The 14,535-nt window shown below is 42.8% G+C and overlaps 1 protein-coding gene and 2 pseudogenes across 2 annotated transcripts in view; all 3 read left to right on the top strand.

Annotated features, from left to right (window-relative positions):
• Nucleotides 1-5,214, top strand: part of LOC142861981 (high mobility group protein B1 pseudogene) — a 32,702-nt pseudogene extending 27,488 nt beyond the window's left edge.
• The window catches only part of CYTH1 (cytohesin 1), a 49,032-nt gene that overhangs the window by 19,571 nt on the left and 14,926 nt on the right, over nt 1-14,535 (top strand). The window contains exons 2-9 of one of the 2 annotated variants that reach the window (XM_075994824.1): nt 3,684-3,766; nt 5,149-5,213; nt 8,382-8,448; nt 8,783-8,901; nt 9,255-9,335; nt 10,129-10,241; nt 11,145-11,293; nt 11,736-11,847. In XM_075994824.1, the coding sequence (XP_075850939.1) occupies nt 3,684-3,766; nt 5,149-5,213; nt 8,382-8,448; nt 8,783-8,901; nt 9,255-9,335; nt 10,129-10,241; nt 11,145-11,293; nt 11,736-11,847 (789 nt within the window). Of the gene's footprint in view, nt 1-3,683; nt 3,767-5,148; nt 5,214-8,381; nt 8,449-8,782; nt 8,902-9,254; nt 9,336-10,128; nt 10,242-11,144; nt 11,294-11,735; nt 11,849-14,535 lie in introns of those variants that run through there. The other variant, XM_075994825.1, reaches the window with a different exon arrangement.
• Nucleotides 13,187-13,286, top strand: LOC142862285 (uncharacterized; annotated as a pseudogene).

Here is a 14,535-nt window from a genome sequence, read left to right as displayed (position 1 = left end):
GGCATGCGCCACCATGCCCGGCTAATTTTTTATATATATATCAGTTGGCCAATTAATTTCTTTCTATTTATAGTAGAGACGGGGTCTCGCTCTTGCTCAGGCTGGTTTTGAACTCCCCTGACCTTGAGCAATCCGCCCGCCTCGGCCTCCCAAGAGCTAGGATTACAGGCGTGAGCCACAGCGCCCGGCCTTCTTTTAATCCTTTATTGACTTTTTTATTTTGGAAGGATGCATAAGGGGCAAAAACACGTTTAATTTGCAAGGATGTATTCCTTTTCTGTAATTGTCCCTTTTCCAGAGTTTCCTATTCTTTTAAAGTTTTCTTTTGCTCCCTCATTGTCTCTGTTTGGTCCCGAGTGGGTTTTTCCCTCTCGTTCTTTCTCCCTCATGCTGCAGGTGTGGTCATCTCTGTAAGTGGAAGAATGAAGCAGAGGTGGCTCAGGTGTGGACTGGGCCATGTGGACAGGGAGGCTAGGCTTTGGGGTAAGTGGACACCCAATTTGCAGTAGGGTACTCTCAGGTCTCCCTGGGCACCAGCTCCGTGCTCACTGCCCACTCACTAGAAAATTGGTTCAGTTCTTTTGGTTTTGCCTGGGGGTATTTATTTTCAAAATCCTTAGTATGCTAGGCCCCTTGCTGGGTACCACAGACACAAGAGTGTGTGAGGCAGACAAGGTCCCTGCCTTCCTGGAGTTTACATTCTGCAAGAAGGTATTAGCACTTAGCACTCTTCCTTTGCGTTCTCTGTCTGGGAGTTTGTTGAAGTCTCTTCCGATGGCCCTTCTCTGCAAACTCTTTGATATTGTAGCTTTATGGATTTTTTTTTATTCCTTTACTGTTTACTTAAAAGCCACTACTTAGTGGCTTAGAAGGTAGAGAACTGGCAGCACATTTTGAATTTATAATACAGAAACTAGATTGTGACCTTCTGGAAAAATTGTCATCTGTGAATACTAACCTAGAATAATTGGGTGCTCAGATTCTGAAAAGAAAGCAACCACTGAGAGTTCCCAGTTCAGAATGATGAAAGTGGGTTTCTCAGGTACACAGCAGTCTTGAGATAGGAGTTTTTTTTACATGGTGCCTGTTTTTTGTCGGCCTGATTATAAGGACCTTGAATTTAGTCCTGCCTCTGCTTGGGAGGAGACTGATGATCTGATTAAGCAGCTCTGTAGCTCCAAAATAAAATACGGATGATTGAGCCACCCCCCCCCCCCATGGAATGGAATAGCTGTTTTAAAAAATGAACTGTTGCCTCAATTTCAAAATCATGTTATATTGGAATGAATATTTGTCTTCTAGAACCTCAGGAAATTAGTTTCTTAAAGGGATCTTCTAGTCTTCATGGACTAGAAATTTTTCTGGTCTGTGAAGCCCAGAAAAATTATAAAGAACTTCTTTAAGCATGCTTTTCTCTAGAGTGGGATATGTATGTTGTTTTTCAAAGTGGTTTTTGCCATAAGTAGAGCTGACTTGTTATTTGTCTTTCTCCTGGAGCAGGTAGGGTTTTTAAATTTTTTCTTTATTTTGGGGGAATGGCTCAGCCTGGGGAGAAACTAGGGGAGATGAGAATCCTTGTAATACTGATGGATTGCTGGACTGGACACAGGGATAGGCTGGAGAGCAGGTGTGCAGGCAGTGCTGTTTATGGCTCCACCCTGCCCTAGGCGTCACCCCCAGTTCTCAGGGGTGCAGTCTGAGGCCCACTCTTATGAAGGTGACCTGCGTCTGTTGAATCTTCAGAGTGACTGTCCTTTCCAGCCTTTAGAAAGTAGAAGAATGTTTTCAAACTATAGGACTCAATGCATTAGGTAGTTTATGAAATCAGTTTAGTTGGACTACAGCCATTGCTAAGGGAACTAACAGGGAAATAACAGAAAATACCACTGAATTTCACATGAGGTATTATTCTTGATACTTTTCACGTGTGGGGAAGATTGGGTTGTGATATAAAATGCATTTCTTATGGTGGATCTTGGAGAAGTTTAAAAGATACCTTTCTAGAGAAGGATGGGGAAAAGCTGGGTAAAAAAGAAAATCAGCTTTTCTAATGTTGCTAATGAACCCATTCTGTAGGCTTCACTGTGATCTGTTTCTAGTCTCTTTTATTGTCGTGGTTTTTATGAATTATTTTGGGAAAAATAACTGCCCTCTGAATGTAGTAGATTAAGTTTTAATGCCACAAGCATTAAAGTGTGTGTATCCTAACTGGCTGTCAAGCAGAGATGTTATTCCAACTCTGTGCTGTCCAGTAGAAATATAATATTAATATAAGCCACAAATGCAATTTTGTTTCCTAGTAGCCCCTGTGAAATCAATTAAAATAGTATATTTTATTTATCAAGTTACTATCGTATCATTGTATAATCAATATAAAATATTATTTGAGAGACATTTTACTTTCTGTAGTAAGTGTGGTATGTATTTTATGCATACAGCACATATTAAACTGAGCAGTCACATTTTAAGTGCTCAATATCACAGGGGGCTTGTGGCCACCATGCCATATTATACAATGCAGCTGTGATTTATTTAGGCACCTACTAGAAGGATAGGAGGACGTGTATCCTGCCTTTCCTTTTGGGGGTGTGGGTACCTTTTACTTTGCCACGGAGGGAACAGGAGCCAACCCTTTTGAGCTCCTGCTGAGCACTGGGCAGAGGTCCAGGCACTTTAATTACTCTGTTTCCCTTTGTTCTCACAGCAGCTTTACGAAGTGGGTGATGGTATGTCCACTTTATTGATGGGGTGCAAATAGGTTGAGTAACTTGTTCAGAGGGACCCAGTTTGGCACATGGTAGATTGGAGCTGGGCTTGAACCTGGTTTGGCTGGTTCTGATGCTGTTGTTCCCATGGGTCCGCATGGCTCCCACAGCATGCATGGAAGGGTCATCTTGGAGGGCATCTGTTGAACTCCCATTTGCATAGACAAGGGGGATGGAGTCACTGGAGGAGCGCAGAAGTATTTCATGGTGCCGACTGTGATCCAGGAATCAAGTAACTTTGTTCTGATGATAGGAACACATTTTAAAACATCACTCAAACCATGTAGAAGGATGCAAAGCAGAAGGGGAAAGTCCTGTAATCCCAGTCCCTTAAGTTAAGCACTGACTTTGGCTTGGTGATGTCCTTCTACATGTTTTTCTCTGTACATACAGTCTCTTTCCTCCACCCCCTCCCAGAAACGGCACAAAACTATTCATGCCGCTTTGCAGCTTGCCACCCCACCCCCCACTTCAGGGCGTCAGGGACATCTTTCCACGTTATCCAGCCCAGTGAGGTGGTGACTTTTTTTTCTGACCACCGGGCAGCTGAGGCCTAGAGCGATTGATTAAAAGCGGCCCAAGTCTTCCAACTGGGAGGGATGAAGATGGGGAGGCAGTCAGCTGATATTCATGCTCTTTCACTCACAGCCATCCCAGTTCAGCCTCCAGCAATCTTTTCTCTCTGGTTTTTCTTCCAAGGGTTCCTTTCTCAGAGCTTTTCTGTGTGATTTAAGGTCCTTCCTTCTTTCGAAAACCTGATGAGAGTTTGGAGCCAGAACTGCTCCTGGCAGTTGGTCAGTTCTGGAACTGGCTTCTAGCTTCTTTCTTGGTATCTTTCTCCTTTTGTGGTCTCTGGATTTTACTTTGTTTTTGGTGAGATAAAAGCTTTCTTAGTAACATTTCCCTCCGTTTTTGTAGTTCCCAGTGACCTGACTGCCGAGGAGCGGCAAGAGCTGGAGAACATCCGACGACGCAAGCAGGAGCTGCTGGCCGACATTCAGGTGGGAGACGGCATGGTGGCTTTGCCAGCGTAAATACCACAGTGACAGTTCTGTTTGTGTAAAAATGTGGGCTTTACAGAGTGTCTTCTCACGACACCTGTGACCTCTCACTGGAACTCTGCACAGTGTGTAGTATTGTCATCTTTGCTTTACAGGTGAGAAAGTGGAATCTTAAAGGGGTTGGGCGGTTTGTAAAAGTTTAGCTGTCACTTGTCAGAACTGGAGGGACCCCCAGGTCCCCTGTCTTCTGAGCAAAGTCGTCACTGCTGTGTTTGCCATGCTAAGTGGAGAGCGGATGAGGGGAGGTGATGAGAATGCGGGCTTCAGGTTAAGCTAGATGCCCTGGTCCTGGCTGTGCCACTTACTAGCAAATGATTTGAGATAAGAGAGTTTTGGTTCTTTGAACTTCAGTTTCTTCATCTGTAAGATCCGAACCAAAACTCCTGCTTCATAGGTGGTTGTAAGGATGAAATGAATTATTATTTATAAAAGACGTGGCATAGTTTCTGGTCCCTAGATGTGCTAGTCAGTGATAGCAATTTTGTTCTTTTTCCAAGTTCCTTTCCATAACTGTCAAGCTTTGTAAGAAATGTCATAGAAGCCAATAATTATATTGTTTTAGCCCTGGGGCAGCAATTGCTATTCTTCTAGAATTTTTTATAAACTATCTGGTAGGGTGAAAGAGGGAACCCAGTTACCCCAAAGCTGCACGACATGGTGAGGAAAGACTTGACTTGCTCTGGTGTGAATTTGAGTGTATTTTGATAGCTTGCCCTGATTCTTTGGTTCCTGTTCCACTGGTCGATGCTGAGAAAGTGAAGTAGTTCTCAGCTCAGGTCCCCTTTGCTGTGAGAATCTGTTCTGACCGAGGACCTGCTGCACCTGGGAGGGTGGTGTGGACCAACAGCCTCTTTGACCAGACATTCCCTCTGGCGGCCACTTGGCGGCAGTGTTGGTCTGGCACAGCTGCTGCTGACGCTGCAGCCTGGGCTCGGGGTGGGAGAGTTTGTCCTGGGAGCCTCCATCACACTTGTGTTTAGGAAGCTGTGGATTTGTCCTGAAAGACTGTGATGAAGCAGCCATTTTCCAGTGGAACATGCAGTTTTTACATAGCATCTATGCTTCTAACTTTCCTAGACTACAAATTCTTTGAGGTCAGGAGCTGCATCTTATTCTACCTTTGTGTTTTCTAGAATGCTTACTGTCTGGTAGGAGCTCAATAAATATTTATTGAATAGATGAATTTTCCTAATTTACTTTCTTAGCTTTTTTGGTTTGTCTTATTTCATTTTGCTTTTATTTTGTTTTTGGTTGGAGGGGGCTATGTGAGATTTCATAAGCCTTAATTTGTATCTTCCTCTTTTGGTAACTCTGTTTTGTAGAGGCTGAAGGATGAGATAGCAGAAGTAGCTAATGAAATTGAAAACCTGGGATCCACAGAAGAAAGGTGGGTCATCCTCCTGCCGGGTGGTTTTTGTGGTTGTAGCTTCTCAAAGCGTGCTGGCCTTAATTACGCTGACCGGGCACACACGAGGAGAAAGTAAGTTTTATATCTTCCAGTTCCTGATGGACACGTTCATACCCATGCTCTCTGCCTTCCAGCCTTCACTGCTAGGACTCCTGACATGTAGAAGCTTTTTACGTTGTTCGAAAGATTAAACTAGAGAACTTCAAGAATCCCAGAAAGCTTTAAACTACTCTTAAATTTTTATGTGAATTATTCACCTCTGTTGTCCACTATGTTTATATTTTAAAGTTTCTGGTTTTCCTTTGTGTAAAGGAAAAGCTTCATGAATTCTGCTAATACAATTTCAAAAGGCTGGAGTATGCAGTTATGTCTGGGTATAATTGGGGGCTTATTTGTGCCTACCCTAATGCTTAAGGGAAGAGAATGCAGAAATGAAATTATAGTGTAAAATGACAAGGACCATTTGAATTTTTTTCTTTTGATTACATGAAATGTTAGTGACCTTGAGAGTTTAGTTTTGAATGGGGTTCCCAGACCGTTTTCTAACTGCTTAATGCAATAAACGGGCTGTTTCCAATTCACTCTATGTCTATATTTTTCTAAGCCTAAGTCTCCCTGTCTGGCTTCATAAGACCATTTGGTTTGTTATTTTAGACTCCTGTGGGCCGTGTGTTAGGGTAAGTGAAGCTAGGTGTCCAGAGAAGGTGGCTGGGGCATCACTGCCAGGCTCTGTATTGTCCGTTTGGTGTTTTGGATTACAACTTTCTAACTTTCCATGTTAAACATAGTTTAAAAGAAATGGATAAAGTCGAGTTCATCAAAATTTAAAACTTCTGCTCTTATAAAAGATAACTGTTAAAAGAATGAATAGGCAGGCTACAGATTGGAAGAAAATATTAGTGATACATATTATATATGCATACAGCTATCCTCAGCTAATGAGTTTATGGAGCTCCCCTCAGCTGCGTCTGGAGCTGGGAGTCAGGGAGTGGTAATAAGGGTATTATTATTTTTTTAATGTGGAACTTAAAATGGCTTTCCAGTATTGAAAACCCCAAAAGGGGAGTTACTCTGCAGATCCCTGAGACTCCATATGAATAATTCTCAGATTCACGTGGATTAGTTCCTCAAACAGGTGTCACATTTGTTCCAGCTTTTCCACAGGAGACAGTTTATGTTTTTAATCAAAGACCTGATGCCAACATTGTGTAAAATGACACTAAATACTCTGATAAAATACTAGTAACATATTCACATACTAAAGCATTTAAGACTTTCTGAAGTTTATACATGTTGGTTAACTAAGGTGGTATGAGAGCAGTAACTTGGCTATTTCGCTTTGGGGTCAGCTCTGTCTGGGGACTGGGGAAAGCCCGTAGAGAAGTGCCTGCCTCAGACCTAGAGCCACAGGGTCTCCATGAGGGGAGGCAGAGAAGCAGGCAGACTGGCTAATGAAATTAGGGGACAGCTCAGGTGAGGCAGTCACATAGCAGAAACTGATTGGCAGAGATCTGGGAGTGTACTCTCTGGTGGCCACAGGAAGCCTTTAGTAAGGGACCAACCTGAGGATTCTTAGCAGTTTCATACCTTGCTTCTATAGGTGCCTCTGAACTTGCCACACCAGTCTTACTAGAAGTCAGAAAGGTTTTCCTTGTATTTGTTTGGAAATACTGATCAGAGCAATCTTTCTGGACTTACGAAAAAAGATCAGATGACCATTTAAATTAAATAGGAATTTCTAGATGTCTGGTTATAACCCTTCATTTTAGCTGAAATTAAACTGTGTGTTCCCTCTGTGGCTGTGTGTTTTAAGGCAGCTGTTCATAGGGGATCCTTGATTATCTCACCTCCTGAAATTCTGATACCTCAAACCACTTAGGAACATCTCCCCCCATTTGTCAATTTAGCCAGAGAAGATGTTTGTTCCTCAAGGCAGTAACATTTTATAATTCCATTTCTGAACAACTGTTTTGCCGTCTGAAATTATAAAATTATTATTGCCATTGATTGCAGCCTTTCCCAAATTTGGGTGCACACCATATTGCCAAGGGAGGTTTTAAAAATTCTGATTCCTAGGCTCCTTGAAGTTCTGAACAATTCAGCTGGTCCATTGCTACTCAGAGTCCGCATGTGGGATCACATGAAACATGCAGAAGCACAGGCTCTTTGCAGACGCAGAGTCAGAATCTGTTTCGACGAGGCCCCAGTTGATACGCACACACATAGGAGAACTGGGCATGCTCCTGAAGCTGCTGGTTTGTGTGCCACACTTTGAGAAGCATGGTCTATGAATCCGCATTTTTCATTCTGACGCACAGTCAGGAAAACTGCTGATCATTTAACAGTTTCTTAAAATGTTAAGTATATGTGTACCACGTGATCTAGCCGTGTCCACCCCTGGGTATTTCCACAAGAGAAACAAAAACATATGTCCACATAAAGACGTGTGCACAGATGCTGATAGCAGCCTTATGCATAGAAGTTCCAAACTGCAAACAGTCCCTCGTGGTGAGTGGATAAGCAGATGTGGTGCATCCGTGCAGTGGAGTCTGTGAGCAGTAAGAGGGAGCGCAGTCCTGGTGCTCACCACAACCTGGAGGAGCCGAGAAACACTGTGCTAAGTGAAAGAAGCCAGATATGAAAGCCCAGATATTTTATGATTCTGTTTATATAAAATGTCAGAATAGGCAGATCCACAGAGATAGAAAATGGATGAGTAGTTGCCTGTGGGTGGAGTTAGGAGTGGGGATTAACTGTAAATGGGTGTGAGGAATTTTATTGGGGTGATGAAAACGTTCTAAAACTAGATTATGATGATGGTTGCACAATTCAATAAGCTTGCAAAATTATTCACATATATACTTAAAATAGGAATCTTTTTTGACAAGTAAATTATACCATGATAAAGCTTTTTTAAAAATCATGTTTAAAAAGAAAACCACTGATCTGGGGTAGAAGGAGCACAAGTGAGCATGGAGCCAAGTCAGGGTTTAACTGACCTTTCATAGTTAGACCAACCTGTTGCTTTCTTGGATAAATCTTTCAAAAATACCTGTAAATTACTGGATGCAGGTGGGAATTATATTAGTCTTTTAAAACTTGCCAGTTGCCTGAAGTACTAAAATGGCTGTGTTGGTTGTTTTACAGGAAAAACATGCAGAGGAACAAACAGGTAGCCATGGGCAGGAAAAAATTTAACATGGACCCTAAGAAGGTAAGTGAGAGGGAAGTGGCCAAAGCCCATAGTCTTTAGGATGGGTTTAGGATGGGTTTTCTGCAGTACTCAGGTAGAACCCAAAGGTGTTTTCCCAAGTGTTACAGTTCACACTGCATTGTGTGCAGCAAATGCCATGCAATAGACCCTGGGTTGTCTGGAGTTTCAAGCCCTGGCTCCTCAACTGTGACCCCTGACCCTTTGTGTCAGTGGGCAGGTATCTATGAGATGCTCTGTATCCAGTGCTCCTACACCCACTTCTTCCTCTGCCTTTTCCCCTTCTCTCTTGCCGCCTACTCCTAGCACCATTGGCGTATTTGTTGTCCTTTTCTAGGGGATCCAGTTCTTAATAGAGAACGATCTGCTAAAGAACACGTGTGAAGACATCGCCCAGTTCTTGTACAAAGGCGAAGGGCTCAACAAGACAGCCATCGGGGACTACCTTGGAGAGAGGTGAGCCTGCTAGAGGGGCTGGTCATGGATGATGTGCAGAAACCAGCTCCCAGTGCTCCAGGTTCCTGGACCGGCTTTTGTTCTAAGGCAGCAGTAACCACACTGGTGTTGAGGGGAGCTGTCCTGGAGAATGGTGGTGGGTCTGTCTAGGGGGTGTGGTTAGCTGGTAAACAGAGCTAGCCAGGCTTCTTGCTGACTGTGTGTGTGTTGGGGGGGGTGGCTGTCTGGGCAGCCACATGACGCCAGGACACAACATGTGAGACACTGCCCAGCCGGGGATGGGGATGGGTCTTAGATTCTCAGTCAGTGTCTGACTCCTGCTTTCTCCCCCATCTTTTGTCTTTTCTTGGTAGAGATGAGTTTAACATCCAGGTTCTGCATGCATTTGTGGAGTTGCACGAGTTTACCGACCTTAACCTCGTCCAGGCGCTACGGTGAGTGCTCCCGAGGCAAGCACCCTGGAATCTTTGGGGGGACTATTTTGAACATCTTGATGTATTTTGAAGGAAAACAATCTATTGGCCTATGATATGTCCTGAAAGCAGATTATGTAAAAAAAACTTCGCTGAGTCTTAAATTTGAAGCTTTGCAAATTGATGAATAGTAAAATTTTTCTAATATTTAAGTTAGAAAATCCTTTAATTTCTTGCCCTAGAATAAGTAGTACTGAGTTTCATTTTAGAAAGAAAAAAGTAAACTTTAATTTTTACTGTTACTTTGTGCTTTTTGAGAAATTGTCATTCTGTATTTTCACTGCTAAAGGTATAAATAGTATCTTTTGTGCTGCCATTTAGGTGGATGAAATAATGCAGAATTAAACCTATCAGCTATAGGTCTCTCTGACTTATAGGGATCAATTGTGAATGCTTTGATAGGCATTCTTTTCTTTTCCTGCTATCCCGTCTTGTTTTCTGAAAATGGAGTTTGTTTAAGATGAGCGTTATCTATATTTTAGTCCTGTGTATTTTTCTGAGAACCATTCTTTTGAATAGGAAAATCTTAATTTTTCACTTTTTCCTAAGTACTTTACTTTCGATTGAGGTAACAACGATGTGGAGTAGTAAATTTGCATCTGGTCACAGTTGCATCTGTTGAGAGTACCAGAAGGTTGCAGTCTGGCAGTTCTCCCTTTACTCATTCGTGTTAAAAGTCATTGGCAGTTTAACATTTCACAGAGAAATAAATTATTTCCCCAAGTCCTGGAACCCACCCTGTCTCACCATTCAGGCAGTTCCTGTGGAGCTTCCGGCTGCCAGGGGAGGCCCAGAAGATCGACCGGATGATGGAGGCATTCGCCCAACGCTACTGTCAGTGCAATAATGGAGTGTTCCAGTCCACGGGTACGTAGGAGCACCCATCCTGGCGTGCACTGAGCATTTACACTGGATTCTTTCCTTAGCACTGGAAAATTATCAAAAGGGCTGAAGATTCCTGGATTCATGCTTGGGAACATTTAATTAATGGTATCTCTAATAGTAAAATGTTGGAAGTAATCCAAAAGTGCAACAGTAAGGCACTAGGAATATAAGTCATGGTACCTCTGAACTGTGAAACACACAACTATTAAAAACCATGTTTTTGGCCAGGAGTGGTGGCTCACGCCTATAATCCTAGCACTCTTGGAGGCTGAGGCAGGAGGATCGCTTAAGGTCAGGAGTTTGAGACCAGCCTGAGCAAGAGCGAGACCCCTTTTAGTCTCTACTAAAAATACAAAGAAATTAGCTGGACAACTAAATATATATATAGAAAAATGTAGCCAGGCATGGTGGTGCATGCCTAGTCCCGGCTACTCAGGAGGCTGAGGCAGGAGGATCGCTGGAGCTCAGGAGTTTGAGGTTGCTGTGAGCTAGGCTGACGCCATGGCACTCTAGCCCGGGCAACAGAGTGAGACCCTGTCTCAAAAACACATGTTTTTATAAAGAATTTTTATTGACATGGGTAATTTGTATTTTCTTTTTTATACATTGTGTCATTTTTGGGATCTTCTATAGTGTACACATTCTCCTTTTTCAATCTGAAAAAATAAGCATCTTAAATCTTGAATACTTGGTGTACATTTCATGCCTTGCTTCTTTCTGATAGCAGCATGCCCTAGCATACCCACCTGTGTGGATTTGTCCCCTTCTTTTGAGAGCTTGGCTGCTTATTCCTGATTTCATCTGGCATCTCTTGTTCTTCTGGATGGGATGTTTCTGATCGTCTGAACATACAAGGGCTCTCCTTTGCTTTTTTCTTGTCTCTAGACACTTGTTACGTCCTCTCCTTTGCCATCATCATGTTGAACACCAGCCTGCACAACCCCAATGTCAAAGATAAGCCCACCGTGGAGAGGTTCATCGCCATGAACCGAGGCATCAACGATGGGGGAGACCTGCCTGAGGAGCTGCTCCGGGTGAGCTCGACCTTCTTTCGACTCAAGAAAGTTTCCTGAAACAGTGTCTTTTTTTGTAGGAGAGGAGAAAGACATAGGATTTATCGAATGTCTCCTCTTTTAATTCATTTAATTATGTGAATTTCATTAAGAAATTGGTAGTGAGGCCTAGCTAAAGGAGTTAGGAAGGGGACAGTGGTTTGTAAATCTGAAACTAAAGGCTTGAATAGAAGTTAAAACACTTTCTCTTGTTTTCCTAATTATCCAGTGGGCATCTTACTTATTTTGTCACTGAGAGCCGCCTGAATGCAGAAATGGTCACGTTCTTCTAGTCTCAGTGCCTAGCAGAGTATGTGGCTTACCATGGGCACATAATGAATGTTTGTAGAATGAATGAAGAGAAAGGGCAGGAAGAAAAGATATTTCCAGAATCAAAGACATGAGGTTTCCTCTTTTATCCCAGAATCTGTATGAGAGCATAAAAAACGAACCCTTTAAAATCCCGGAAGATGATGGGAATGACCTCACGCACACTTTCTTCAACCCCGACCGAGAAGGCTGGCTGTTGAAACTCGGTAAGTGCTGTCTCTGGGTGAGGGCTCTTAGAGCAGGGACGCGGGAAGAAAGGCACACACGTCCAGTGTGAGAAGGGGTGGTTTTCGGGGCCCTCTGGAGAGACTTTGGTAGGAGTTCTATTCTGACAAAGGTCCACCTCCAGGAAGGAAGTGACTTGCACAGTCAGTGCCCCCACAGGACTCAGAGACTATGGGGGGAAGACTTCAGTCCGCCATAAATAGTGCCCACATGTTTGTGCTCCACGTTTCCAGTCTTGAGTCGACTGGCCAGGTTTTGTTTCAAGGTGGTTCCCTGAGGACTTGGTCCGTTCCCTTTCCTGTCCACTGACCCACAGGGAGGGTGGCCAACTTTCCGTCTTTCTACTTGCGTCACCCAGACGTGTATCTGGCGCTCCTGCCCCACCCCAGCGCATCATCACCGCCTTCTGCATCTGGCTCCCCACAGGCAGTGTGCATGGCAACCCTAGAGCCGTTGGCTGCAGCGCAATCCACAGCACTCTTACTCATCCTCGGGCAGTGGTTTTTTTTTTTCCCCGCTCCTTCCCAATCCGAATCAGCCACATTAATGATTTTATTCATTCAGAAAAGTTGAAAATGTATTCCTCTTTCCTCTGCTAAAAGTGAGCTTGTGTTGCTGAGATTTGCGGTCATGCCTCGCCATGAAGGTGACAAAGTAAACAAAGGGAAAAAAATTAATAGGGTTTCTATACACATTCCTGCCCACATGTGATGATTTTAGTAATTGTTTCAGAACATAGAGCTCTAAAACTTCTGGACGTGATGATGTCCGTATTTTTGGACACTGAGAGAGTACTTTCCTCTGCTTTTTCCTGCCTTGGCTTTTGATGAGTTGGGGTCCCACATTAGCAGGGGGTGTTCCATTCGAATGACCTTCCTCTACCATCTCAATTACTTGCCACAGTGATTAGAAGTCATTACTCTCTTGGCCATTGAAACATCTAGGAAGGATAAAATGGAATCTTTTATTTCTGATGAGTTCAGATAGCAGTAGGATTTATATTTCCTTTTAAAAGCATATCCCAAGTCCTTGAGCTTATACATAATGGCTTAATTCATAAATTCCCCTTAAAGTACCACTTCACTGAGAGGAGCTTTAAATATCTCTTGAATTGGCCATCATTTCATGTATCTTTAAGCCAGTAGAATCTTTGAAGTTAAAGCTCTAAAATTACTAACCCATAGGCAACCTTCTGCTCCACATTCTTATTGTCAAATGGATAAAGTTAAAAGGAAACCTACTAGAAATTTTTAAAGTGTGTCCAAGTTTGGATTTACTTCCCCCTCCAGTGAAATTTGTTTAAACGCTAATGCTAAGTGTTGGCTTTGACAGCCTAGATACTAAAATTAGAACAGTACAAAGATTATCTTGGTTCTTGCACCAAGATGATATGCAAATTCATGAGACATCCCATATTTTTAAAAAGAAAAAAGTTGACTAAATGTAGGACTCAGTTTTAGCTCATTGCATTACTTTTTCTAAATGTCCACCAAACCCTTCTAAACTCTTAATATTGTGTTTTTATTGTAGCACACTTAGAATCACTCCTTTGTGTTTATGTGCTACAGAAGGCAGGGCCTCCAGCCATCTGTAGTTGTGTGTATATGTCTGTGTATGCATATAGCCATAAGAATGTGTATTCTTGTGTATACACATACGTACATGTGTCTTCATGGGTATATGTGTGTGCATTCTTACACACACGTTAAAAAGTGACAGCCATCTAAGAAAAGACATTTAATTTCCCTGAAGCAATCTTTGCTTTCTTTGCTCCGGTTCTGGATATACCAATAAATGCTGGCTATGTAAACACTTATTTGTGGCATCTTTGGGGCCAGGTTGTCAGTAGTGCCTCAAATCTTGCCTTGACCAGGTGGTCTGTGGCACGTAAGATGTCCCCTGGTTCCCGTGCTGGACAGCAGCAGGACAGCGTCTGCCCCACGGCAGTTTTTAGGTCAGCTCCCTCCCCAGCAGACATGAATGTGACTGATACGTTGCACTTTTAAGATTAAGGAATCGGGTTTGATTTCTTTGTTTTAATTTTCTTTTCTCCCTCATTTGTATGTTTCCATGATTTTGGCTCTCCTTTTCCTTGCCCCAAACTCCAGGAGGTATGTAACCCCTCACCCTGCTCGCGCTCTGCCCAGGCCACTGTCATTGCTGCAGCGTTTTCTTATTTTGTTATTTTTGGTTATTTTGTTTTTTAATTGCTGGTGGTAGTGTTAATGCTGCTTCTAACTTAGCGTACAGTCCCTAGGGAACTGGTCAGGCTGGGGGTTTGTAGCACTTCTCTTGTTTTCCCTTTTGGGGGAGTACATCGGACAGCTAGGCACCAAGATGTGCAGAAATTTAACTTGCTGAATGCAGTAATGCAAGGAAACATACTAAGAGTAGGTTTATAAAAAGCAAAAAGAGTATTCATTGCATTTTCACTTGGAATTATTGGCTAAGCATGTGCTATGTTTGTTAAATTCAAATTGACATCCATGAATCAATTTGAAAGTAGTATCTAAAGTGGGGAAGAGGAGGAAGGGAATGAAGTCCCAAAGCCATGTGCTTCTGACATACCATGACTGAAAAGCAAATTAGGAAAAGCATTAAATTAGGCGACATTTAGGACATTTACCTTTGCATGAAAAAGGGAAATGATGTTTCCCCTAAGCTCAAAC

The sequence above is a fragment of the Microcebus murinus genome, chromosome 18 (assembly GCF_040939455.1).
Source record: "Microcebus murinus isolate Inina chromosome 18, M.murinus_Inina_mat1.0, whole genome shotgun sequence".
In the NCBI taxonomy this organism is placed as follows: Eukaryota; Metazoa; Chordata; class Mammalia; order Primates; family Cheirogaleidae; genus Microcebus; species Microcebus murinus.
Note: the sequence above shows the minus strand (reverse complement) of the source record. Positions and strands in the feature narration are given on the sequence as shown.